The 27,817-nt window shown below is 38.8% G+C and overlaps 3 protein-coding genes across 53 annotated transcripts; 2 read left to right on the top strand and 1 right to left on the bottom strand.

Annotated features, from left to right (window-relative positions):
* Positions 1-477: 477 nt before the first annotated feature.
* LOC126776719 (GDP-Man:Man(3)GlcNAc(2)-PP-Dol alpha-1,2-mannosyltransferase) lies at positions 478-14,941 on the top strand. Its single transcript, XM_050499408.1, has 9 exons — positions 478-668; positions 1,026-1,253; positions 2,396-2,628; positions 3,865-4,082; positions 8,732-8,854; positions 10,189-10,350; positions 13,445-13,643; positions 14,064-14,259; positions 14,789-14,941. Exons 1-9 carry the CDS (start codon positions 649-651, stop codon positions 14,868-14,870), a joined length of 1,461 nt encoding a protein of 486 aa, XP_050355365.1. The 5' UTR covers positions 478-648; the 3' UTR covers positions 14,871-14,941.
* Positions 14,942-15,053: 112 nt separating this feature from the next.
* LOC126776722 (ubiquitin-fold modifier 1) lies at positions 15,054-17,401 on the bottom strand. Of its 2 annotated transcripts, XM_050499414.1 has the most exons (4): positions 17,302-17,401; positions 17,165-17,221; positions 15,402-15,532; positions 15,054-15,286 (listed from the first exon to the last, which is right to left on the bottom strand). In XM_050499414.1, coding segments are annotated over exons 1-4 (261 nt in total). In that variant the 5' UTR covers positions 17,304-17,401; the 3' UTR covers positions 15,054-15,215. The 2 variants fall into 2 exon arrangements, with proteins under 2 accessions (XP_050355371.1, XP_050355370.1); XM_050499413.1 differs by lacking the exons at positions 15,054-15,286; positions 15,402-15,532 and adding an exon at positions 16,014-17,023 and having other exon boundaries at positions 17,302-17,384.
* A 278-nt stretch (positions 17,402-17,679) lies between these two features.
* On the top strand, positions 17,680-27,320 carry LOC126776714 (uncharacterized). 50 transcript variants are annotated; one of them, XM_050499389.1, is made up of 15 exons: positions 17,680-18,199; positions 18,273-18,939; positions 19,184-19,348; positions 20,045-20,223; positions 22,206-22,301; positions 22,690-22,819; positions 23,624-23,688; positions 23,968-24,137; positions 24,295-24,365; positions 24,479-24,551; positions 24,621-24,747; positions 24,995-25,118; positions 25,985-26,098; positions 26,348-26,518; positions 26,987-27,320. In XM_050499389.1, the coding sequence occupies exons 1-15, from the start codon at positions 17,744-17,746 to the stop codon at positions 27,154-27,156; spliced, it is 2,778 nt and encodes a 925-aa protein (XP_050355346.1). In that variant the 5' UTR covers positions 17,680-17,743; the 3' UTR covers positions 27,157-27,320. The 50 variants fall into 50 exon arrangements, with proteins under 50 accessions (XP_050355346.1, XP_050355329.1, XP_050355328.1 ...); XM_050499372.1 differs by lacking the exons at positions 25,985-26,098; positions 26,348-26,518; positions 26,987-27,320 and adding exons at positions 25,265-25,526; positions 25,563-25,600; positions 25,637-25,940 and having other exon boundaries at positions 24,995-25,188; XM_050499371.1 differs by lacking the exons at positions 25,985-26,098; positions 26,348-26,518; positions 26,987-27,320 and adding exons at positions 25,265-25,600; positions 25,637-25,674; positions 25,711-25,940 and having other exon boundaries at positions 24,995-25,188.
* Positions 27,321-27,817: the final 497 nt, after the last annotated feature.

Below are 27,817 nucleotides of genomic sequence, written 5' to 3'. Positions count from 1 at the left end.
TTATCTCGGCGATTACGGAAAACATTGTAAGGAAATCTGCATGTGCAAGGTGAAATGGAAGTTTCAAGCAGTTTAGAGATATATTACTTTATTTGTACGAAAAGGTTTAATAAACAAAATTTATAAAACAAAAAAGATAATATTTATGGTTTTATTAGAATGTATTATGACATTTGTCACGCACAATTTACCTACGACTCTATGACAAAGAAAAACGAAAATACACAGAAATCCGCGTCTGAGTTACAAGTTTATTAACTTCCCGAAAATATGTTAAATATATTGCATTATTCATCATTATGTTTCATTTTATTTTTACATATTTTTATTTAATAACAAAAATCATGACAGGTAAATATATGAAAAAAATATATTATTCGTACAACTGATAAGAACTTGTGTAAATTAAAATAGGTACGTTATAATGTTTTTAAAGGTAATATAAAGTTAGACACTAGCAACACTTGCTTTAGCGACGTCATTGTCATCCACGTTATAGGTTATATTTATTTGGATAATAAATTGAATGTGAAATACAAAAACTAATGATGTAATTAGTAAACGATGAATTATTGAATTTTCCCAAGATCCTCACTATTTATTTTATCCCCTACCTAAATAAGTTTCAGTGTTTTCAATATTTTCATCATGATATTTGAAATTTTCACGTAAGTTTATTTTTTCTATTTTTTTCTTTTAATTCAATTAAGTAACATAATAATTAGTTTGTGGTATAATATCGCAATCTCTTTTTTCATATTGAAAGGATATATAATTATTGAAGTTAAAAATTTACTTTAAAGGTAAAAATAATAGTGAAACACTTCTTTTTATTTAAAAAAAATCCTTAGCTGTTTAGCTTAATGAAGATTTATGGTTGTCGTTATATATACTAAATTTATGTTTTTACATACCATATCTATAAAGGCTTAAAAAAGGATAAGATATAAAATACCTAGAAGACAATTATCAATTATTGGAATACTTTAAAGAAAAAGTTTAAGATAAACGTTATCACATTTCAGCTTGGTCATAATCCTGCCAATGCTATTGGTAGGAGTCTTTCTGTTCGGTGCATTTGTGATTGTACCATGTGCATTCATATTTGCGTCATGGTACATGAGAATAAAAGAAAGAAAGCTTCAGAGAAGGAAACGGGACGGAGCCAATATAGCTTTTTTCCACCCATATTGTAATGGTGGTGGCGGTGGTGAGAGAGTACTATGGGTCGCCATTAGGTCTATTTTATTAAGGTAATCATTTTTTTCAGATTGTCTTAATGTGATATTAACTCTGCTGACCAGCCGGTTGGCGTGGTTGTTGGATTCTTGCCTTTCACGCAGAATGTTGTGGGTTTGATTCCCACCCAGGATAGATATTTGTGTGCATGAACATGTCTGTTTATCCTGAGTCTGGGTGTAATTTTCTATATAAGTATGTATTTACAAAATAAAAGTAGTATATGTAGTATATTAGTTGTCTAGTTTCCATAGTACAAGCTCTGTACAAGCTTAATTTAAGATCCGATGGCTGTGTATGAAAAATGTCCCAGGATATTATTATTATTATTAACTCTGTGTTTTAAAGTTTACTGTAAAACTGAGAACTTAAATGACAGTTTTTTTTTTTGTTTTTTTTTTTTATAGAATAGGAAGGTGGACGAGCATATGGGCCACCTGATGGTAAGTGGTCACCAAACGCCCTCAGACATTGGCATTGTAAGAAATGTCAACCATCGCTTATAGCCAATGCACCACCAACCTTGGGAACTAAGATTTTATGTCCCTTGTGCCTGTAACTACACTGGCTCACTTACCCTTCAAACCGGAACACAACAATAACAAGTACTGCTGTTTTGCGGTAGAATATCTGATGAGTGGGTGGTACCTACCCAGACGAGCTTGCACAAAGCCCTACCACCAGTAAAGTTACCACTACAGTTATGTTGTAAATGGTGTATCACATTGTACTAGGCCACTACTATTGTAATTTTTTGTTGTTAACTTTGTGAATATGCCGATGGTGTTTCCTATATCAATAAAACAAAATAAATAAAATTATAAATATTAGAATAAAAACTATAAATTACAATAATTAATTATTTTTAGATTTAATAAAAAGTTTTTACTTAAATGAATTTTATTAAAATAATTTGAAAAACTTTACGCAGTGAATGCAAGAAGAAAATCTCTAATTTATAAATAGAGCAATTTAGTGATTAACTTAAAATCTATCATTATCAATATTTTAGAGCATAGATTACGAAATACAAGAAATTCAATTGAATAAAAAAAAAATTTATATATATTTCTATAATATGGTCTTCTCAAGTCACTCAAGTATCCCTTTAATGATTTAGTAAGATTAATAAGGATATAAAATTTATCTGTACCAGGTATCCAGACTCCCACATACATATTTACACAGTGGAAACAGCGGACGCTACAACCATAATCAACAAGGCACAAAACCAGTTCAATGTCAAAGTGGAGGCAGAAAGAATAAACTTTATCAGACTGAGTATGCAAAAGGCAATAGAACCGGAGACATACCCATATTTTACATTATTGTTGCAAAGCCTCGGCTCCATGGTGCTTGGGATGGAAGCATTTATGAAATTAAATCCAGGTTGTTACAGTTTGTTTATCTTTACACACATATTAGTTTCTCTTTTGTAATATAGTAAGTACAACTTAATCACCCATTTCTAATAGCAGCTTCAATCTACGTACAAATAACTGCTTTTTCTACATTGAATATGATTATTTGCAAGTTACCAAAACAACCATTGTTTGTAATCTTCAAAACGGGTTGATATTTTAAATGTAAATAATTGGGTTATTATAGGAAGTACTAATCCAATTAACTACTATTTAATCTTTATTTAATCAAAATAATTAGATTTTTTTTTATTATATATAGGCGGACGAGTATATGCCACCTGATGGTAAGTGGTATTCAATGCCGATAGACATTGGCATTGTAAGAAATGTTAACCAATAACATAATATCCCACCAACCTTCGGTACTAAGATGTTACGTCCCTTGTGCCTGTAATCACACTGTCTCACTCACCCTTCAAAACGGAACACAACAATACTAAATACTGTTGTTTTTCAGTAGAATATCTGATGAGTGGGTGGTACCTACCCAGACGAGCTTGCACAAAGCCCTACCACCAGTAAATTATTGATTATTAAATGTTATAACACAAGTCCATATGCATATTTGTTTACTACAGTTTTAAATTTATGATATATATATTAAGACGTGCCGGTTGGCGTGGTTAGTAGATACTTGCCTTTCAGTATATTAATGGTAACTGTCTCGTCTCTAAGCAAAAGTGTCCTCATCTACAAAGGTGTTGATAAATTAACTAACTAAATGCAGAATACCTTTTTAAATATTTGCTTACGTAATCGATACGCGCAAATCGCGATACAATCTCTGTGTGGTCTAATAATCACGTGTGGGATGACACGTTGTGCTGAATAGATCTGTGGCTAACACAGGGCAAGCTAATATATTTGTACTAAGATCAATGATTATATAATAATAATAATAATATCCTGGGACATTGTTCACACACGGCCATCTGATTCCAAACTAAGCAGAGCTTGTACTATGGAAAGCAGACAACCGATATACTACATTTACTACTTTTCTTTTGTAAATACATACTTATATAGATAATTACACGCAGACTCAGAACAAACAGACATATTCATGCACACAAATGTCTGTCCTGGGTGGGAATCGAACCCACAACCTTCGGCGTGAAAGGCAAGTATCTACCAACCACGCCAACCGGCCGGTCAAACCATTAACAGGCTTGTTCGTTTATTTATCCAAATATGTTGACAGATATATACATTGACACAATGGGATGTGCGTTCACGTACCCGATATTCCGCTACCTGGCCCAGTGCCCGGTGGGTTGCTACACGCACTACCCCGTCATCACCACGACAATGATGAGGCGCGTCAAGCACCGTCTGGTCAGCTACAATAACAGCAGCGTCATCGCTCGCAACCCCCTTCTGACTTGGTGCAAGTTGTTTTATTACAAACTATTTGGTTGGGTGAGTTTGGACATGGCTTAAATATTGAGAGCTTATTTGGGTTAATTTAATTCCGTAACAGCCTGTGAATGTCCCACTACTGGGCTAAAGGCCTCGTCTCCCTTTATGAGGGGATGGTTTGGAGCTTTTTCCACCACGCTGCATCGGTGTTGCGTGAGTGCGGGTTGGTGGATTAAGTGGTTTAATTAGGAAAATTAAATGACATTTATTGAATTTTAATAGGGAAATCTTAGTTACCAAAACTGGTGGCGCATTGACGATGTAAGGAATGTTTAATATTTATTACAACGCCAATGTCTATAAGCGGCGGTGACCACACATTATTATCGCCTATGTATTTCTTAAAAAAAAAGAAAATTTTACTAAGTGAAAATTTGTTAGTCGAAAGTATTAACTAACCAAATTTAATCTGTCAATATGCATGCAAAATAGTTTGATGTGAAGTATTTATTAGCATGCCCTGGGAAACGGACTCGTATGCCGTGACGGTAAACGGCATGACGGTCTCTTGTGCGTGCGTGTCGCGTGTACTTATTTTTTTTTTTTTATATGCCCCGGGATGGCAAATGACTCTACTCCACCTGATGGTAAGTGGTAGTAGAGTCCAAACGCGACGACGGCCAGTACAGTCGGGAAGAATGTTCTGTACTAGCCGTCCCCGCCTTGCCGGCCCGCAAGATGCCTCTTCACGCCTCGTTTGAAGGAAACCCGGGTTGTAAGAGGAGGGGAACACGTGAGCTGGTAAGGAATTCCATTTTTTGGTAGTGCGACAAAGAAAGGAGTTGCCAAATTTCTTTGTGCGCGATGGAATTGATGTCACAGTTAGGCGGTGACATCGAGAACCAGCTCGCGTGGACTTAAGAAGGAAGGGGGAAGCAGGAATTAGAGAGAATAATTCCTCAGAGCACTTGCCGTGATACAGTCGATAGAAAGCGCTCAGTGCTGCTATCTCGCGACGCAATTGTAAAGGTTCAATGGTGTTTGTGACCTTTACGTCGCCAATAATGCGTACTGCACGTCGCTGCAACCGGTTCAAGGCCTCCAGTAGGTACTTAGCGGAGCCATCCCAAAGGTGCGAGCAAAATATTCAATGCAAGACCGTACCTGTGTTTTGTATAACAGGCACAGTTGTTGTGGCGTGAAAAAACGCCGCACCTTGTTCAGAACTCCGAGTTTCCGTGAAGCTGTTTTTATAATAGCCTCGATGTAATCCCTTGGACTAACGCCACAGCGAACGTCCATCCCCAGTATGGCGATTTTGCTTTGTATCATCAGCGGTGTGCCACAGAGGGAGGGATGAGGGTAAAATGGTGCTTTTTTGCTGTGAGAGCGCATACCTGTTTTCTTGGCATTAAACTCAACAAGATTATCAGAACCCCATTTGGCGATGAGCTCTAACATCCTATCGAGTTCAATGACAAGATTCTCCCGCCTCTCCTCAGTTTCTGCCCGCCCAGCCACTGCGCGTCCGTGGTATCCACCATGCACTGTACTATCATCTGCATAGCAATGTATGTTCCCAAGAGAGAGCATATCATTGATATGAAAAAGAAAGAGTGTGGGAGATAGCACAGATCCCTGGGGGACCCCAGCATTCACTACATAGAATTGTGAAGCGCAACCATCTACTAAAACACGAAGGCTACGCTTGTGTAGGAAGCTGGCAATCCAGGTGCATAGCTGAGCAGGCAGACCATATGCCACATAGTAGCTTGGAGAGAAGACTTCTGTGCCAGACCCTGTCGAAAGCCTTGAAGATATCGAGGCTGACAGCCAACGATTCTCCACGCTTGTCGATAGCTTCACCCCAGAGGTGTGTTACGTACGCTAGAAGATCACCTGTGGACCGTTTTGGTCGAAACCCGTACTGACGATCATTAATTAGACAGTGATCTTCTAGGTAATGGATCAGTTGGTTGTTTAGAATCCGTTCCATCACCTTACAAAGTACTGAGGTGATAGCTATTGGTCGATAATTTGCCGGGTCAGACCGATCCCCTTTTTTGGGAACCGCTTGCACATTAGCTCTTCTCCAAGCCTCCGGCACACATCCCGAAGAGAGAGAAAGTTGGGTCAGGCGCGTTAACACAGGAGACAGCTCCGCCGCGCACTTCTTCAGCATAATGGCTGGTATTCCATCGGGACCACTAGCTTTCCGTATATCAAGTGATTGCAGCTCCGCACGCACATCACGTTGCCTGATTTTGATGTCAGGCATCGTGTGGCCACATGAAGGTATTGTTGGTGGCTGCGCACTACAATCATCGATCACAGAGTTGTCGGCAAAGAGTTTAGCCAGGAGGTCGGCTTTCTCCTGCGGACTGTGAGCTAGCGATCCGTCCGGATTTCTGAGCGGTGGCAGCGAAGGTTGGCAGAAATTGTTTTGCACAGACTTGGTCAGACGCCAGAAGCTACGGGAGCCCCTAGGTTGCGAAATAAGGTCATGACCAATCTGTACAATGCGCTGTGCATCCGCTCTCGTGTATGCCTTCCTACAGGACTTGGAATTTTTATTGTAGTTTGCTTTCAGTGAGTCAATGTTAGATGCCCCGCTAATGCAGCTGTTGATCCACGCGCGATATGCCGCCTGCTTAGATGATACAGCGTCGGCACATTCACGAGTGAACCAACGGTTACGCGTACCCCTATTGATGAGATCTGAGCTAGGAATGTAGTATTCCATTCCTAACATGATCTCATCAGCAACAGCAGCGGCACTAGCTGTCGGGTCATTCCCACTGAAGCAACGTTCCTTCCAAGGGACTGACGCATAGTAATCGCGCATTCCGTCCCAATCTGCCGACTTATAGTGCCAAACGCGACGTTTGCATACCGCTGAAGGCGGCAGCTTGGCCTGTGGCACTTTGGTAGATATATGATCCGAAGTGATCCGAAGAACCAAGTGGAGCTTGAACCACAACCTGATATTCTACCGGGTGAGAAGTCAGCAGAAGATCCAGTAGAGAAGGCGCTTGCCCATCAATGTCTGGGATCCTGGTGGGCTGATCAACCAGTTGGGTCAAGTCGTGTGTGAGAGCAAAAGCATGAGCAGTTCTTCCAGCATGGTCAGTTTTGAGGGATTTCAACCATGATTCATGGTGAGCATTAAAATCCCCCAAAAACACCAATTCCGCGTTAGGAAACTGCTCTTGCGCAGCATCTGCCACCCGATTAAGATGGTCAAATAATCGGCTTGTCTCCAAGTCACCATTGTGGGATCTGTAGAGGCACACGTAGACTCGACTCTGACGAACCAGGTCCACACGTACCACCAACATGGAGAAGTAGGGGTCCTCCAGGGTCGGTGACAACAAACATCCGCCCTGACGAACAAGCATACTCCGGCTTTCGCTTTAAAAGATTCTTCAAGCATGTAGCCGGGATAGTTAAGGTAGCTGGTGTCGGCAGGGCGGAGTATTTGCGTCTCCGTGAGAAACAACATTGCTGGCCGTGCTGTCTCGAGATGGTGTTGGACAGCGTTGAGGTTAGCGTGGAGTCCTCGGATGTTAGAAAACTCGACCTCAAACAGCGTGGGTATGGTGGGGGTGTGCACCGCTGAACGACCGTTATTTCTTAGTTGCGCTACCATTTGGAAAAATAAGGAAAAGAGACGTGAAGCGAGCGACGTATTGCCATGATAGGGATGGGCAAAGTATGGAGACGTGTTTTCCCAAATGGTTGCCAAAAGGGAAAATATACTGATCCGCCGGACGGAAGGACCCCCGAACACCCCCGGAAGTGGCCGCCGGGACCCCACCTTCCGGTCACCAACCGGCACGACGGTCCACCCCGAGATTATGCGTGGCCTGGTGGGGCAGCCTCGCGAGCTGGTTAGGCACGCTCGGGCCCCTGTACTATGCCACGGGCGGCCAGCGGAACAGCCGTTTCTTCAGGTCTCCCTGTCCGGCAGGTCAATACAGTTTCCCCCGGCATTGTTTCAACAGCCGTCTCACTGGACCAACACCCATCGCGGCAATACTCGCTCGGGCACTGGCTGTACGCTGGCTGACCTCGAAACGCGGCTGCAAGACACTTCACGAGTTTTTCACCATGCGTACGGTGGTAACAAGCCAGGCGGATGTTAGCATCTTACCACCAGATGAGCAGATGGTCGCTCAGATATCCCTTAGTCGCCTCTTACGACACCCATGGGAAAGAGAGGGGCAGTGAAATGTATTCTTTCTCCGTCACTGCACGGATAATAATATTTGCTGTATAGAAACTGTTTTTTAATAATATTAATCCATATTTGTTTAATGGTTTTCTTTATATATAAGCCGAGATGGCCCAGTGGTACGAACGCGTGAATCTTAACCGATGATCGTGGGTTCAAACCGGGCAAGCACCATTGAATTTTCATGTGCTTAATTTGTGATTATAATTCATCTCGTGCTTTACGGTGAAGGAAAACATCGTGAGGAAACCTGCATATGTCTAATTTTACTGAAATTCTGCCACATGTGTATTCCATCAACCCACACTGGAGCAGCGTGGTGGAAAGAGCTCCAAACCTTCTCCTCAAAAAAGGGAGTAGAGGCCTTTGGCCCAGCAATGGGACATTCACAGGCTGTTACGGTTTCTTTATACATACTGAAGCTATTTTTCATCGTTTTCGATATGAGTATAATTTAATTGTATTAACTTATCAGTTATATGGTGTGGTGGGTCGCTGCGCAGACATAGTGATGGTGAACGGCACGTGGACGGAGGATCATATCAATGAGCTTTGGAATATACCACTCAACACCCATCGGGTCTATCCGCCGTGTGAGGTGAGCTTTACATTAGTAATTTGATTTGTTCTATAACCAGAAAAAAATAATTAGAAAAAATTATTTTCTAATTATTTATTTTTTAAACTTTTTTTTTATATATAGAACAAGAAATAAACTAAACGTTTTATCGTTAATGATTCCTTATAAACATCAATTCGGTATTCAATAATCAATCAATCATTCACTGTGTGCAAACTCGTCTTGGTAGGCATGTCCTAGGTTGAGGTGTGAAAAATATATCCGGCTTTTGTTTGAAAAAAAAAACTCATTAGCATTGCGGAGATTGGAACTATTTTCGGTTGTGTGGGATCGCCTACTATCAGTCTAAGAGGAACAGAGAGTGCACTTATGTTTGGGCATACACTTGCGCATTATAATGTATACTAAAGAGTGGGTAGTAGGTTTACTTGGTGGTAGAACTTTGGGCAAGCCCATCTTTTTTTTTATAGAATAGGAAGGTGGACGAGCATATGGGCCACCTGATGGTAAGTGGTCACCAAACGCCCTTAGACATTGGCATTGTAAGAAATGTCAACCATCGCTTATAGCCAATGCGCCACCAACCTTGGGAACTAAGATGTTATGTCCCTTGTGCCTGTAATTACACTGGCTCACTCAACCTTCAAACCGGAACACAACAATACCAAGTACTGCTGCTTTGCGGTAGAATATCTGATGAGTGGGTGGTACCTACCCAGACGAGCTTGCACAAAGCTCTACCACCAGTATACTGAATTAGGTATTATATTTCTAAACATTAAAATGAACAATATATGAGTGTACACCCTGGGGGGTCGCCGCGCACGCTCCGCCCACACACACACGTCATCGTAACGTGCGATCTAGAGGTCCGCCTTTTTGTATTCTGTTGCAATAGAGTTAATACCAGGCCGGTAATAAAAGAATAAAGTTCGGTAGTTTCAATGGCGTAGATGTTTTTAATTTACTTTTCAATTTCAATCTTATTTCTAATTCGTAAATAAATTATTTTATTGCTCTCTATTTTAATGTTAGTACTCGTTTCCATAAACATGGAACGTTATTTTTAAACCTACCTTTATCTCATTTCACAAAAATTATAGTCGTATGTATGTATGTGTGTGTGTGTGTATGGATGTATGTGTGTATGTATGTGTGTGTATGTGTATGTATGTATGTACAGTAAAACAGTTTAATCGCCGCGATCCCTTTGTCGCGAGACTAAAAACCGACACCGATTGGGAAATCAGCTTGACATACGTGTCAAGGCATTCGCGCTGCAAATGTATTTTAATGTTGTCTGTACTTGCAACCGAATGTATTTTCATTATACCTACAATTTAAATTTCAAGGTCACCGAGCTGAAGAAATTGCGATCGCTGGTAAAGGACTCGGATCCCATACGAATCATATCCGTGGCGCAGTTCCGGCCGGAGAAGGATCACCCGCTGATGCTGCAGGCCATGTACGAGCTGAGAAACTTGCTCATTAAGAACGAGATACTGTGGAACAAGGTTGGCTATACGATTCAATATGTTGCCATATTTCTGCCAAAATTTTATATTAATATTAGTACGAGTTAATGGGTAGAGAAGTGCCGTCGGTTGAAATAAGAAGTGATTTATCATCACCATAGTACGCAAGAAGCCGAGATGGCCAAGAACGCGTGAATCTTAACCGATGATCGGGGGTTCAAACCCGGGCAAGCACCACTGAATTTTCATGTGCTTGATTTGTGATTATAATTCATCTCGTGCTTGACGGTGAAGGAAAACATCGTGAGGAAACCTGCATTTGTCTAATTTCACTGAAATTCTGCCACATGTGTATTCCACCAACCTGCATTGGAGCAGCGTGGTGGAATAAGCTCCAAAAACCTTCTCCTCAAAAAAGGAGAGGAGACCTTAGCCCAGCAGTGGGACATTCACAGATTGTTACTTGTGGTTGAGGACGAGGCGCTACTGATGTATATAATTTACCGTAGAAGTCCTGAACTTCCCTAAGAATCTCGAGCTAAGAGGCGACGACTTTTCCCTTTGAAGTGGTCAGCTTCGTCAGATGGCTTCGACCCAGTTTTTGAACAAAGACTTTCGACCCCCGATTTTGCTTAATCGCTTTTTTTATAGAGCGTGTATTGGAGTTTCGGAGGTCGCGTCTTACTAGCTTTGATATTTTTTTATTAAGATCTGACGAAGTGACTATAGGGTTTTCACGTCGTTTTCGCATTAGCTCTAGACTCTCCCGAAAGTTTGGTCCTCTTGCCGGTGTTTTGCGCTGGATAGAATTTCGTCCCCTCGTCCCTAAGGATACCCACCACTTGGTCGAGTTCTTGGTTGATGTCAACGTCATTGTTGGTTTCCAAGGCAGCGAATCGGTTTTCCAGTTTTAACTGAAATGTACTAGATTCCACGGCTTGGAGCAATTTTGGTCGGAGTGTAGACCTCATTAGACGGTGCTTGGATCAGTGGTGCTTGCCCGGGCTTGAACCCACGATCATCGGTTAAGATTCACGCGTTCTTACCACTGAGCCATCTCAGCTGTCCTTAACCCGACCTTGGGGATCCTGGAGCCACTTTAGCCCCCTTCACAGAAGAGTTGCCAGAAGTAAGCCAAGACGAAATCGTGATGGCTTTGGGGCAGCTTAAAAATGGAAAAGCCCCCGGGGAAGATGGAATTACGACGGAGCTACTAAAGGCAGCTGGAAAACCTTTACTAGCGCAGCTCCAACGAATATTTAATTCTGTCATATTCTCGGGGAGAACTACAAAGGCATGGAGCAAGAGTGTTGTCATAATATTCTTCAAAAAGGGAGACAAAACCTTTTTGAAGAACTACAGACCTATTTCCCTCTTGAGCCATGTCTATAAGCTGTTTTCTAGGGTCATCACGAATCGTCTCGCGCATAGACTTGACGAGTTTCAGCCCCCGGAATAGGCCGGATTTCGAAGAGGGTACGGAACCATAGACTACATTTACACAGTGCGGCAGATTATACAGAAGACCGAAGAGTATAATCAGCCCCTGTGCTTAGCATTTGTGGACTATGAGAAGGCTTTTGACTCTATTGAGACGTGGTCTGTTCTCGAGTCCTTACAACGGTGCCAAATCGATTGGCGATACATCCAAGTGCTGAAAGGCCTGCATGACGCTGCTGTTATGACCGTCAAAGTACAGAATCAGCAGTCTGACCCTATCCTCTTGCATCGAGGAGTGAGACAAGGGGATGTCATTTCACTAAAATTGTTCTCGAATGCATTAGAGAATATGTTCAAGACGCTGCACTGGGAAGGGCGGGGCATAAACATAAACGGCGAGTATCTTTCGCACTTGAGATTTGCAGACGATATCGTCATCGTGGCAGAAACCGTGCAGGATATGCAATATATGCTGAGCACCCTGGCTGATTCTTCTGCTCGAATTGGTCTCCGGATGAACTTGGAAAAAACCAAGATAATGTTCAACGTCAGTCCGTACCAATAGCTCTTAACGGAGTTCCTCTCGAAGTTGTTCAGGAGTATGTGTACCTTGGGCAAACTTTGCAGTTGGGTCGAAACAACTTCGAGGGGGAAGCACGAAGAAGAGCACAGCTGGGCTGGGCAGCGTATAGAAAACTCGGTCAAGTCTTTTCGTCACGAATACCGTAATGCTTGAAGACAAAAGTCTTTAACGAGTGCGTCTTACCGGTTATGACCTACGGAGCCGAGACGTGGACACTGACAGTGCGTTTGGTCCACCATTTTAAGGTCGCTCAGCGAGCTATAGAGAGGGCTATGCTCGGAGTTTCTCTGAAGGATCGAATCCCAAATGTGGTGATCTGACAGAGAACCAAGGTTATCGACATAGCCCAAAGGATTAGTAAGCTGAAGTGGCAGTGGGCTGGACACATATGTCGCAGAACCGACGACCGTTGGAGTAGACGCGTTCTGGAGTGGAGACCACGCCTTGGCAAACGTAGCGTAGGACGCCCTCCAGCTAGGTGGAGTGACGATATACGCAAGGTGGCTGGCAGCGGTTGGCGATTAAGAGCTGAAAATCGAGCTCAGTGGCGTGCCATTGGAGAGACCTATGTCCAGCAGTGGACGCGAAAAGGGTGATGATGATGATGAGTTATATTGATAGAATTCTATCGATTCGTCATAATACATAAAGAACGCGTTTTTACTAAATGCATGTTGAGTGCTGTGCTGTATTTAGAATATGAAGACATATTCCCTAGAGCAAATAAATAAACTTTAGATTTTCATATTCCATGCGATTTGCTAATAACTGTCCTATATAACGCACTACAAACGATTCTTGATTATTATATCATTATATATAATACAAATCTATTCCACTTAACTAATTTATCCAATTTAGGTTAAATTCCGAAGTTTCGATAACAACTTCGCCGACATTAATAATCGCGTCTGATCAATGCCAAAATTGTTTATGGTATAAAGTTCATTTTAGCTTGTAGTTTTTATGTACGGATGTTGTGCATTAAGGAGTTTAGAGAGGGGGATTGTGACAAGTGATTTTACTTTCAAGGTGCTATGTCAGTTAGCCGACATCTCTATTATCCGTGGACGACTACTCAGTTTGCGCTTATTGTGACGTGGCCCGCAGATAAAGCTGGTGCTGGTGGGCTCGGTGCGCGGCGCGGCGGACGCGGAGCGCGTGCGGCACCTGCGCGACCTGGCCAAGCACCTCGCCATCGACGACAGCGTGCACTTCGTCGTCAACGCGCCCTACGCGCAGCTGCTGCAGCTCTACCAGACCAGCCAGCTGGCGCTGCACGCCATGTGGAACGAGCACTTCGGCATCGGTACGTGACACGCTTCCAATATACTCGAATACATTTTTTTATGATTTGAAACTGTATAAAAGACGCTTTAGAAAATATATGCGTCTCAAAAATTCCTCCACCTTCTTACTGACCATATTTAAAAATATTAAATAAGACGTTCATTCATAATTTCAAAAAAAAAACTTTCATAACTCTTGAAAACCCTCAATATCGACGTAAAAAGATACCGCCGTTAAAAAAAAATTTGAATTATCTAATGTAAAAGAAAATACTTTTAGTGTTAACTTGTTATCAAAAATATGAGTCATGATAGTAACAGTACAGTAACAGCCTGTGAATGTCCCACTGCTGGGCTAAGGCCTCCTCTCCCTTTTTGAGGAGAAGGTTTAGAGCTTATTCCTTAAGTCATGACCTTGACAAATATTTCTCAATTCATAGGTGTAGTCGAGTGCATGGCTGCCGGACTGATCACCATCGCTCACCGGTCCGGCGGGCCGCTGGCTGACATCATTGAAACCTCGGAAGGTTCTAGAACTGGCTTCTTAGCATCCGAGCCGGATGAATACGCACGCGCCATCTTGGAAGTTATTGCTATGCCGACGGACGAGAAGAGAAGGATCATAGAAGCGGCTAGGTAAGGAAGATATTATTTTATCCATCTTTGAACATAACAAGAGTCAATTTAGTTTTCTTGATATTGTTTTATATGATATTGTTTTATAATCAATTTAGTTTTATATGAAATTCAAGTTTAGTTGATCAACTGTAAAATCGAAAACGATTTCTACCTTTCAATATTAGTTGAATCATTAAAAAAATTGCATATAGTCAACGAACGTACTATTCAGCATGTTTATGGTTAAAATGTTTAATTTTGAGAGTAATTCATAAAATCAATACAATCAATCGCTATTTCTTTACTTCTTACTATCTCCGTTAAAAATGTCGAATCGATTTTAATTGAAGCGTTAATTTTTTTTCATTCAAATCCTTTTTGAATTATTTGTTAAGCGATAAATATTGTTAACTAAAATGTAATTAGATGAACCTTATATTACAATATTATTTTTAACATAATTCCCACTTACTGCACAGATAATTATAGAAGTCTAAATATGGAATTAATATTCGAACAAATCAATAATCGATGTTCATTTTTTCAGAGCGTCCGTGGATCGGTTTTCCGAGAAAGAGTTTGAGAAAGCATTCCTGCGAGCAATGGAGCCTTTAATAAGATTAGACTAAACATAGCAATGTTTAGACTTTCCATTAGTTGTAAGCTTAAATATATAACAAAATAAATTTTACCAAAGTTTTGTGGGACTTTTTATAAAAACATTTATTTATAACATAAATATACATCAGTATACAAAATTATACTTAAATTATCATAACGAGCTCTGACCTTGGTTTCAAAAAAAAAATATAACCAATTTGATAATTTATAACAATTTCATTAAAAAAATAAATAACCAATTCGTTTTTAAAATTTTATGCTGTCTTTTAAGATTTAAGTTGTGTCGCCAATTTGTAAGTTGTAACCAAAGCCATAATACAAATATTTGAGAGGAATGTTTGATGCGAATTTGTCTATGAAAGTCCACCCACTCTGTCTCTAGGAATTAATCTCAGTTCAGATCCGTGCTTTAGAAAAACATTTCCTGAAAACAAATTAAGAATATTTAAAATACGTGAAAACACCTGTTATACCTTATAATTCGAAGGTAAAAATCCATTTATATGTATATATACCTCCATCAAAGTACTACAGTTTACCTGCTGTCTGCTGAGGGTTGATGCCGATACCATCGTCGGTGATGATAGCGCTAGTAGCGGGGTCCACTCGAAATTCTTCCGCAGCGAACTTCAGTACTGCAGTAAATGGTGTTGCCTCTGGTACACTCAGTCTGAGAAGGAGTTGAATTATTTCATTATTGATATGGTTATGATGACAAGTAGACCATCAGGTTGGGTACCATCCATTTATTGTACCACTGAACACCACTTGTGGATTGCCGCATTGGCAAGTGAAGTGATTGATTTCTTACAGCATCAATGTTTATGGCGTTGATAGCCATCAGGTGGCCCATTTGCCACATAAAACTATTGTAATACTAATTCAGATGCAGTAATAATATATATATATCTAATAAGTAATTATTATATTTTATAAAAAATATCAAAGGCACAATGAGAGGGAGATTATTTGTTGTGAAATCTGTTCTTAAAACTTTATAATAAAAACAAGCCTTTTGCAAAAACAATAAGTTGGTTTCATTGATTTTAAATTAAATCAATAATATAGAAAGTGTATATATCGAAAAGGACACTATAAGAATTAATAAAACAAATTTGATATATTATTATTTAATTCCTTAAAAATATATATATATTTATAATTACAGTTTTACATAATTATGGCATAAAATTATTCCAAAATGTAAAATCTTCATTGCTTTCCAAGACTATATCTAAAAATTCCAATTTTAAATTCTCATCTTTACAAATTTTTCGTGTTATTGACTCCAGCTCGGAAGAAGTAAGTTCAATATAAAAATACTCCATTGACATATTCTCTCTAAGCAATTTACCACAGTCCATTAAAGCTTTAGATATTAATTTAAATATATCACCATGATTGAGACACAATTGTAAAAATATATCATCTTTAACATTAAACAATAACTTCCAGAAATTTTTTTTTGAATCCATTCTAATGGACATGTAACTTACAAATGCCTTAGAAAGTCTATCTAAGCCTTGAGCATATTTTAAATCCTTACATAATAAGCTCTGTATCAACATTTCAATATCCTTTTCTGTACAATTATTTAAAATATTATCGATTACTTCCTTTGCATATTCTGTATCTTTAAGTTCAGAGAGAAGAAATTTACTTTTAAAGTCTAATAAAACATGATTCGGTATCTCAGTTTTGAGATTCTTTAGCAGAGTCTCCTTTGATGCAGCCTCCAACATTAAATCGGACAAATGTTCTTCAAGTTTCTGCTCAGAAAATAGATCAAGAAATATTGTGATACCAACATTAACTTGGTCAATAATTATTGAAGAATTAATTATTTTCTTTAAAATGTATTTTGGTGGATCAGAGAAACAGTTTTTTAAAAACAGACTTGATGTATTTTGTTTAATATTTATTGCAGATAACAATTCATCAATAAGAGATCGTTTTTGGAATTTATCTAAACATTTTTCTACATGTTGGGAAATTAAAAATGCATTTCTAATCTCCTCTGGAGTTGTTTTGTCACTCGGCCAATCATTTTTCAGACACAAGTTTATGAAGTCTTGAAAAAAGTCGAGAAACTGACGCACCACTATCGGTTCCATCACCAGAACAATGTAACTTCAACGCAGAACCCACAATTTCTCAGCATCTGCCGAACAAAAAGCAACTTTTAACCAGTTCAATGAATGAGAAAAATTCAATAGATTTAGAATTTTATAAATGTGTATCTACGTTGAAGTCACATAAATAGTTTTAATTAAATTAATTTTATATATTTATTAAGACTTACACTTTAAAGGGAAGTTTAGGATCCGAAGTCAGCGTAATCTTGAAAGTCACTTTAGACCTTAAACAAAAGTTCTTGGTAAAACATAGTTATAACATTTATGTTATTGTATTGAATTTTATGTTGAAATTGTCACTTACATTTTGAAAATATTAAACGTTCAAAGAAGCAATTATGTAGCTATTTATTGGTATTTTATGACGTGAAGTAAAGTGACGTGACACATCAGACAATGTGACATTAGCATTACCATTAGACAAGTACATATTGACATGTGTTCTGTGTACAGATAAATTTGCTTTAAAAGTAATAAGAAGTATTTATATTATTAAAAATCTATATTAAATTAGAGATTTATTTTGCGTGAAATGATTTTTTGTGATATAATGTTGTAATAAGTATTTCATTAAATTATTGCGTGCATTGTATGTACGATGTACGACATAACGATGTACTTTACGTACATCACTTAGACATGATGTCAATAAACTATTTTGTTTATTGACGTTTGACGGCCTAAAATTGTATCTAAACAAGTTATTGATCGAATATTACTAATAATTACCTTAAAAAGACTTAGAAATGTTGCTGAAAAGAAATTTACTTGAAACTTTAACTATAATATCTTGTAGTGGCACAATCATATGTCTCTTATTAAACTATGTTACAAATATATCCCCAATTACTGGAATTTGGCTAATAAGCTATCTATTATTATTGTTTATACTGTCCGTATGTGGCAGTTTTAAATTCATACAATGGTTACTTCACCTTAATAAACCTTTAAAATATGATATAGAAATTATTTTAAACAAATACCCGTTTTTGTCCTACCTTTCCGATATTTTACCGCAAATTCAAAAGAAAGTTGAAAATGAACATATTAAAGAATATGATACCAATGAGCTAAGTGTTATAACGTCGGTATTGGAAAAAAAGTTAGTTTCGTCGTGGTATATGTCGTATATTTCGCAAGAAATTGGTTTTCCTTTTGCATGCAAGCAAATATTGGATCAAATGATTGCCAAAACGTTTCAGGTAAATTTCGGCTCCTGTATTTATTTAATACAAAATAGATGGAAAGCTTTTTTAAATTTAAGTTTTTTTTTAGATATGCAATAAAGTAGAAACTAAGGATGTCTATGTCGATGTCTGTGCTATATTCATAACCCATTTAAAAGAGTATAAGAAAGCTTTAAAAAGACATGAATCCATTCCTGATAGCTCTATAGAAATTCTATACAAGAAGGTACATCCAGTATTTAACAGCAAGAACAAGAGACCAGTAACTGCTGACCATTGTACCAATGTGTTGAGAATTATTCTAAAAGAATTGGTACCTTGGGAGCTATGGGACACACCATTCTCCGAGTTGCTCATTAGAATCCTTGCTAAAAAGTTAGATAACTTAATTGATAACACAATATCTGACCCAGTGTGGTTGAATGACAGATTACTTTCTCTACTCAAAGCAGAAAATAAAATTCCCGAAGAAAAGCCAGTTAATGAGCCTTCCAATGAAGTTAAAGAAGCAGAAACTATAAAACAAGATCCTCCTGAAGCTCAAACTAAATCTAGTCCAAAAATTGCAAAAAAGAATATACCTCCAGTGATTCAGAACAATATAAATGAGGAGCATAAAGAAGATGACAAGCCTGAGATTGAGAAAGCTGTGGAAGGATGTGAGATGTTAGAAATCAAACCTGCAGCAATCTTAAGACAACGTAGAGGCAGGCAGGGAAGGAATGAAGTGAAGATATATGACAGAATTATTGAAGGTATTAAATAAACTTAACAAAGATTTGAAGTAATTGAATTTTATTTTGATCTGATTCAGTTTTAATTAAATTGGTGTTATTTTGTTTGTTTTATAATTTATGTCACAATATAATTAAATAACTCTTATAGCTTAAAATAAAAATCTTTATTCATTCATTCATATATAAAATATAAAATAAAAAATATATATATTTCTAAATTAGAAAACTATATTTAATATGAAGAATATTATTAAAATTTCAGGTAGTGTTAAAACTTGGGACACGGACATGGACCTCCAGTGCATCAGTGTTGGTCAGGATCTGCTAGCTAGTCTAGATGAAATGACACTAAGTCGACTCTGGGGTCACGAGGAAGCTGAACAAAGTCCCAAGATGCGGGATGCATCACCGCAACCACTGTGGTTTGGTATGTTCTTTACAACTTGCTAAAATTTATTTCATATCTCTCTTTTCAAATTTAATTGTTATATCAAAAATATTTTGTCTAATGTTACTTACCATTAGTGTACTGATTTAATTAATTGTCATTGAATGAATTTGTCATTTCTCTCTCTCTCTTTTGGGCATAATTTCTAATTAATTTATAATTTGTCACTTGCATCTATGTCTGTTGTGTCAGTCAATCATTGGAAACTTTAGTTGGTAATGATTTGTTGTAATGATGTGTACTGTTTTTTTCCATTAAATACAAATAAATAAATAAATAGTACTGATGTAAATAAAATAAAAATAAAAAAAGTTTAAAAACATCTTATTTAACCAATCATAGGGGTCATAAGGGTGATCCAATTTTTGATATATAAACTCGTAAGCGCGTGTGTACTCGTACCCATCACCAGCGGTACACACTTCGTCTCCTCGGGGTGGGTCGTCGTGCCTCCAATTCCTAGGTGGGTAAACGCAGGGAGAACGACGCCTTCTCCTCGGTCTTCTTTGGCGAAGCGGATCAGCGAAGATATCTTCCTCAAGCTTCCACTCTGCCCCCTCTAATGAATAAATTACATATATTTCTAGTCTTTAGTATTCTAATGAACATTTTTAGTTTATAGTTTGACATTTAAGATCATTTTTTTTATCAAATTTTCTATTTTCTGTAAACTAGGCGAAGAGGACACAATAGAATCTGACCCAGAAAATAACAAGGATTCGAAAAAGGAAACGAGTCCGAAGCCCACTGAAGCCTTGCTGAAAGACCTCCAGAGCACCGTGCACCACGCCAAGACCAAGATAGGAGACCTGCAGGTCCCTTTATACATAGATGTGCCCCGCAAACATTCCAGTGTATGTCTCTTGCACGATCTATCTGCTTTCTGCATATCTATATTGTATTTTTAAACTGCTTTATATTTACAATAACCTTAATATACTAGAAGAGAAACATAACCATTGGCTAAATAGAAACAGATTGTTTATAAATTATTACTTATTTTTTATCTGTTATCAGATATTGTTTTCATTCAAATTTGGAACTATTTATTACAGTAAAAAATCAGAAAGCCATTTTCACAAATGCATGATTATTATTCTCAAATGAATTTGCACTTACACTTGTAATGTTTATTCACATAATTCTATTTACCCAATTACGAGCTAAAGAAGGTAATGCGTTTATTATACTTGTATACGTTGAAACGCTGCCTCTTTGATTTAGTGGGTAGGCTATAAGGCCGCAAAGTCTGAGGATGGATAAACTCCGGGTTTTTTCGTTGAAAAATCTTAGTATCAGCCTGGAGTTGAATATGCAAGTGCGTTCTAAGCTTGAACCCTTTCCGGCCGTATGGGATTACTGTGCAATAGGATTATGAGAGTGAAGGAATAGAGAGTATACCAGTCTTTTCCCAAAATCGGTTAAAGCCAGGACAATATCATATAACATTAAAATGTTAAGAAAATTTCCAAAATTGAACACCCCTGCGAGCAAGTCAACTGACTCAAATTCCGATGCAATGAAGGAGTCACCTGGACTATACGACGTCAAATGTTTTTAATCCTGAAACGTAGATTGTGATACCGTAATAAACTTGCGGTACATAAAAATTATGTCTTATAAATTAAAAGATATGATACCTAAACCAAAGACACAGATGTACAAAGAGAGAAAAAAAATATATTGAAAAATTAATTTTCTAAAAAATATCTCGTTAGTAAAATGACGGTAGTTTCATTTTACTAAATCGTGTTTATTGAATAAAAAGATCTCGATAAAAGCATATAATTAATATGGTAAATAATACTTTGAAGTATATTTTCAACTTTCAACAAATATATTTCAGTAAACAACGAAACGTAAGTAAGATAAAAAAAAATGCTACTTTTTGTAATGCACGTTGCATGTTAATAGCCTCGTTTATCTTTAATTTAATTAAAAAATTGTGTGTTCTTATATATGGGCTAGTATGTGTGTTGAGGTTACGCTGTGTCTTTTTCTAATAGCATGGTCTATGTGTGAGGTATTTTATATTATTTTATCGAAATTAACGCTATGATTGTTTTTTAATTAGTGATAGTCTAGTAGACAAAGTCATACTTTGCAAACAATTTGGCGTTAATGCTGTATTAAATATTAAAGTCCCATACTCACTAAGGTACAGAAAATCCAAGGGAAATTCCTCGTGGATACGAATGTCAGCTTTTTACTTCAAAGGCGTTCATATTCATAAAATAATTACTAAAAATACAAATTTCAGCAGTGTGAGGTGATGGCCGACGTCTGTTATTATCTGTTTAACTATAACATTTATAACTGAAGCATGGCGTTGCATATAAAAGTTAGATTATAATAATTTATATCTTGGTGTATTCTCCTTATAATTTATAATATAAATCCGCTATTATAAGGGATACTGATTTGCGCGATGGTTAGCATTTTAAGGTCAAATGTTTTTACAAAATTTCTATATGTAACGTTTTTGACTTTGAATAAGTGATTTGACTTCTGTCATGTGTTATTTCATTATTGAGGAATTGATTAATTACATTAAATTATTAATACGCATTGTGGAAATATTTGTACTTTTATAATTTAAAAACATAAACCTAAGGGTCTCTGAGTCAGATTCTCAGTAAAAAGACATCCACAACAAATATAAAAAATTGAGACATAATAATTTATGGGTGCATCCCTTTTTCTAATCTTTGGTGATTTACGATAGTGCATACACAAACAGACATGACTGTAGTATATTCTTATAGAAATTAACCTCGAATATTACACTCTGCAAGGCATGGAGAAGAGAAAATATTGCAACTATTTTATGTTCTAGGATGAAGCAGCGGGAATGATGGAGGGCTTGCTGGACAAAGGTATCGCAGGTATTAAGAAGGGCCTCCGATTCACGGGTCTAAGCGATGATTCACAAGTGAGTATTTTTATATATATCATAAATATAAATAAATAATAATGACGTCAGACTTCGTTAATATGTTTATAACGTACCATTTTTTTATTTATTTTGTTTGCGTCGATGTAGAGATTGCGCAAACGTAATTTTAGTATGTATATATATATAGTAAACCAATTCGCATGGAATTTGAAGCATGCCTTGTCAAAACTAATTCAAAGTTTATTTAACTTATACGGTAACTAAAAACCATTAAAAGCGATTGAAGGTTAATTATATATGTGTTTGTGTTTAAAATGGTTCTGTAACTCTTTTGGTGTACAATAAAGCATTAACTATTTTATTCTATTCTATATATCACACTTGGTAAATGTAAAGAGTAAAGAATTGAACTTTGTATATAAAGGAGAAGTCACCAGCTCATAAAGATAGAAACAGTGAAAAAATATCACCATCGGAACTGCATAGAAGCAGACAGAAGCCAGAAGTCGTCATGGAAGTGAAGGAGTCCTACATGCCCTTTGGTAACCAGAAAGGTTGGTCAAACTTCTCAATATATGCCTTAAACTTCTTTCATGCTTATTTTTTCTATTTTTAAATTTAATTTTTACCTATATCACTTTACAATCAAGTGCAAAATCTTCACGTACAACCCAAAAAAAGCATTTACGCTTCATCAAAATTACGCTCATGTGTTGCGGAATTCAATTTGTATATTAACAAATATGTGTCGGTGGCATTCGGTAGTCTTGCATTTTGATATCGCGACTCGAGGCAGTCGTATCTCAAACAGTAGTCGTCTCCATTCCCTTCCATTAGCTATTTATTTGATTAGATTATAAGAGTGAGCTAGTACACAGGCATATCCGTCCGTAACAGCCTGTGAATGTCCCACTGCTGGGCTAAAGGCCTCCTCTCCTCTTTTTGAGGAGAAGGTTTGGAGCTTATTCCACCACGCTGCTCCAATGCGGGTTGGTAGAATTCACATATGGCAGAATTTCAGTGAAATTAGACACATGCAGGTTTCCTCACGATGTTTTCCTTCACCGTAAAGCACGAGATGAATCATAATCACAAATTAAGCACATGAAAATTCAGTGGTGCTTGCCCGGGTTTGAACCCACGATCATCGGTTAAGATTCACGCGTTCTTACCACAGGGCCATCTCGGCATATGAAACTAATAAATTGGATCCAATGGTTAGGACTCTTGAACGCTGCAAGGATTGGATTATTAATAGTAACTATGGAGAAAGTTGAACACTTAAGTACCTTGTCTATCTTTATAAAAATATAAAAAATATAATAGGACAGTGCTTATCATTGGTTGCATGTTTTTAGAGGAAAACGGGACAACATCTCATGCATTAGTCAAACAGCAGAGGGTCACTTCACAGGATAGTATGGTGAGTGTTTCGGACGTCACAGAGTACAGGGAGGGGATGATATAAATAATAATATTAAAATATAAGAGATGGGGGATGTAAGTTAAATCGAAGTCATTCTCCTTGAAACAAAGTTTTCTTTGAATTGTCTGAAACTGTGACATTGAAGTTGCAAACTTACTTATTAACTTTAATTAGATTTATCAAACAGAAGATTCCTTGATGAACAAAATGATACCCCTTACAATTAATTTGTAGATATATTTATCTCTCTGTTCATAATACAACTGCGTCCTTAAGCACTCGACCGCGGCGCCCCCGTCGGTCAGTTACGGCCCGTGGGGGCGGAGAGTGGAGGGCGGTGCTCCGGAGTCGCTGTCGGAGTCCCCGGAGCCGCAGTACGAGGAGGCGGCCGACCTGTCCGCCAGCATCGCCAAGTTGCGTACGCTGCTGCAGCACGCCGGGCCCAGGTTCTACCTCTATTACTACTTTCATTGTATACAATCCTATCATCACAATTTGATGGTAAATTATGATGGTGATGTTTTACAGCTAATTGTCCCACAGCTGAGTTAAGACTTCTTCTCCGTTGAGGAGGATGATTTATAATTTATATATCTGTCACAGGGAAGAAGCGTGGTGGGAGAGCTCGGAGCAAACGCGCACGCGACATCACGTTGACTCCGCCGCGCTCGCCGGTACGTGCACACACATTGACACACAATGCGTGTCAATGTGTCAATTAAATATAATCAAATTAAATATAATTTGATTTGTAAAGCATGCCTTATTTTTTTTTTTATTATTTCAGATGAGTACGATATGAACTTGGACCGCGGCTCGTCTCCCGGACAGACGACCAACAATATGCAAAGACTAGACAAGTGAGTGCTTTCTTATAACTTACAGCGAATACTTCATAATATTAATAAAATGTACAAACATTGTCGTAGATTATTCCAGCGCACAGTGACGGGTGTTTTCAATTCGATAAAGACGGCCGTCGGTGCCGAGGGGGAGGAGCTCCCTCCCAGACAACTACACGACTGGACCTATGTGTGCACTTCGCCCGAGTTGAGTGTGAGTAGTGCAAACATTTTAACTGGTGGTAGAGCTACGTGCAAGCTCGTCTGGGTGGGTACCACCCACTCATCAGATATTCTACCGCGAAACAGCAGTACTTGGTATTGTTGTGTTCCGGTTTGAAGGGTGAGTGGTACAAAGGACATAACATCTTAGTTCCGACTGTTATTATCATATGACGCTGGCACTGGTCAATGTCTACGGGCGGTGGTGACCACGTAGTACAGCAGCGAGTCTCGCGCAGGTCAGCGCGTGCGCGTCGCGGCTGTGGGCGGCGCGGCGCGCGCTGTGGCACGTGGACGGCGCGCTCGACCCGCTGCGCGCGCTCGGCCCGCCCGCCGCGCCCCTCGCCGCGCCGCTCGACCTCGGTACGGACACTGTACTCCACTGTACCCGCTCGACCTCGGTACGGACACTACTCCACTGTACCCGCTCGACCTCGGTACGGACACTGTACTCCACTGTACCCGCTCGACCTCGGTACGGACACTGTACTCCACTGTACCCGCTCGACCTCGGTACGGACACTACTCCACTGTACCCGCTCGACCTCGGTACGGACACTGTACTCCACTGTACCCGCTCGACCTCGGTACGGACACTACTCCACTGTACCCGCTCGACCTCGGTACGGACACTGTACTCCACTGTACCCGCTCGACCTCGGTACGGACACTGTACTCCACTGTACCCGCTCGACCTCGGTACGGACACTGTACTCCACTGTACCCGCTCGACCTCGGTACGGACACTGTACTCCACTGTACCCGCTCGACCTCGGTACGGACACTACTCCACTGTACCCGCTCGACCTCGGTACGGACACTGTACTCCACTGTACCCGCTCGACCTCGGTACGGACACTACTCCACTGTACCCGCTCGACCTCGGTACGGACACTGTACTCCACTGTACCCGCTCGACCTCGGTACGGACACTACTCCACTGTACCCGCTCGACCTCGGTACGGACACTGTACTCCACTGTACCCGCTCGACCTCGGTACGGACACTGTACTCCACTGTACCCGCTCGACCTCGGTACGGACACTGTACTCCACTGTACCCGCTCGACCTCGGTACGGACACTGTACTCCACTGTACCCGCGCTACATCGAGCGGGTAACCTCCAACTATCAACACAAGATATAGGAGTCCTTATACTACGAATCAACCTCCTACGATACCTATCACACTACTTCCTGTGTTTCACGTGTATCGTTGTTGTATGTCAGAGGAGTGGTGCGCGAGCGTGGGTCGCGGTTGGTGCGCTAGTGCGGAAAGTTGGTGCGCGGTGGGGATATCGGACCAACACCTCACCTTCCGTCTCGCCACACTGCTGTGTGCTGGTAAGTCACGACTCTATAATATTTCGATATTTAGCTTTTCCATAAAACAATAATATATATCCATAATTAAATCAATCTATAATATTTACTTTGGATGTTTTTCTTAAGATCTTTTTTCAAAATATAAATCAGCCAAATAAATAAATAAATATTTATATATATATAAATATTACCCGCGATGGTTATACATGGTATTTGGTGCCATGACTGAAACAGTGGCAGTCAGTACATTATTATTATTATTTGCAGACTTAGCCGAATCCCTAATAAGCGCGTGGCTAAATGACTTCAGCGCTTGGTTGAAGAAGCAAGTGTTCGTGTACTTCGAGCAGCTCTCGAAGCCGGATACGACCACAGAGAAGAAATTGAGGGAGCTTAATATCGACGAAACATGCCGAATAATCTCGGAATCGATTCCAGGTAGTAGTACTGACATACATATATATATAGCAATGGACTGACACATGAATCTTAACCGAAGACTACGGGTTCTACCTAGCACTACTAAATTCTCTTGAGTTTAATTTGCTTGTAATTAATCTCGTTCTCACCGCTGTTAAGCTGCTGGACGAAAATCTACAACAAGCGTATAATTGAAGCAGCGTTATGGAATAATGCCTTAGCCCAGCTTTGGGACTTTTACAGACTTTTACTTAACCATATTCAGCCCACATTAATCCACTGCTGGACATAGGCCTCCTCACAGGCGCGCCAATTCTCCCGGTCCTGTGCTAGTCGCATCCATTGAGCACCCGCCATTTTCCTAAAATCGTCTGACCATCGGTCGGGTGGTCTGCCCACTGGCCTTTTTGCTTCTCTAGGCTTTATTTTATTTTTTTTCAATTCAAGTAAACATACTTAAAACTATATAGAATCTTTTATTTTCAGAGACATATCTGTTCAGCGAGAAAACAGTGTCCGAAGCGGTCCGGCTCGTCGTATCGAGCTTCAGTCACAAGGAGGTGAACAAGGATGTAATATTTCGTTCATTGGATATTTTCGCGGTTCACTTCAAGAAATCCGCCGGGCTGCGGAACCCTTCGTTTGATAACAATTGATCACATTTGTATGTTGTACACTTAGAATCCAGAAGTAAAAACTGATATTATAAAAAAATACAACTTACTCGATTACTCTTAAAAATCCAAATAACACATTTGATCACATTCAACAAATCATAAATCGCATCAAAAATTAATTTATTAATTTACCTTTCTTTCCACTAACAAAATGGTATATGTTATATATAATATATAACGGTATTAAATTATCGCGCGTCTTGTTTTTTTTTAACTACGCTTTTGTATGTATCAAGGAATCTTCTAACTGTATTAAAAAAAATATTGAAAGTAGTTATTTTTTTTATAAAGGAAGGTAATTTAAGTTGCTATTCGATGTATACATACATACACAGTTATAATAATTGATATGATTAAAGATACACAATAGTTTTCTTGTAAAATAAAAAAAAAACTTATTAGATTAGATATCACTCATAAATAATGGGTAATATCAAAGTTATTTAACAGAACTTAAACAGTTGCTGTTCCGTTTAACCACATGCGTGAGAAAGAGATGGCGATATTTTTTGTAAATGTAATAGAAAAATTGTTGCTAGAACAGATCTTATCAGGCAACAATTTATACTTTACTTCTAAATAGACAAACAGCTCAAACGAAATAGCATAATTATCCTATGTATATTTTTGTGCTGAGCAC

Source organism: Nymphalis io, chromosome 21 (genome assembly GCF_905147045.1).
Source record: "Nymphalis io chromosome 21, ilAglIoxx1.1, whole genome shotgun sequence".
In the NCBI taxonomy this organism is placed as follows: Eukaryota; Metazoa; Arthropoda; class Insecta; order Lepidoptera; family Nymphalidae; genus Nymphalis; species Nymphalis io.
The sequence above is the reverse complement of the archived record's forward strand: the minus strand, read 5'-3'. Positions and strand labels throughout refer to the sequence as shown.

What these genes read in the sequence shown, in the direction of transcription:
- LOC126776719 (XM_050499408.1), top strand. Translation starts at nt 649, where the DNA reads ATGATATTTGAAATTTTCAC. An exon ending in ATTAGGTCTATTTTATTAAG is followed by an intron (nt 1,254 to 2,395) that starts GTAATCATTTTT and finishes TATCTGTACCAG; the next exon opens with GTATCCAGACTCCCACATAC. An exon ending in AGGATCATAGAAGCGGCTAG is followed by an intron (nt 14,260 to 14,788) that starts GTAAGGAAGATA and finishes TCATTTTTTCAG; the next exon opens with AGCGTCCGTGGATCGGTTTT.
- LOC126776722 (XM_050499413.1), bottom strand. Translation starts at nt 16,976, where the DNA reads ATGGAACCGATAGTGGTGCGTCAGTTTCTCGACTTTTTTCAAGACTTC.
- LOC126776714 (XM_050499355.1), top strand. Translation starts at nt 17,744, where the DNA reads ATGTTGCTGAAAAGAAATTTACTTGAAACTTTAACTATAATATCTTGT. An exon ending in TGATTGCCAAAACGTTTCAG is followed by an intron (nt 18,200 to 18,272) that starts GTAAATTTCGGC and finishes GTTTTTTTTTAG; the next exon opens with ATATGCAATAAAGTAGAAAC. An exon ending in TGACTCCGCCGCGCTCGCCG is followed by an intron (nt 24,366 to 24,478) that starts GTACGTGCACAC and finishes TTATTATTTCAG; the next exon opens with ATGAGTACGATATGAACTTG.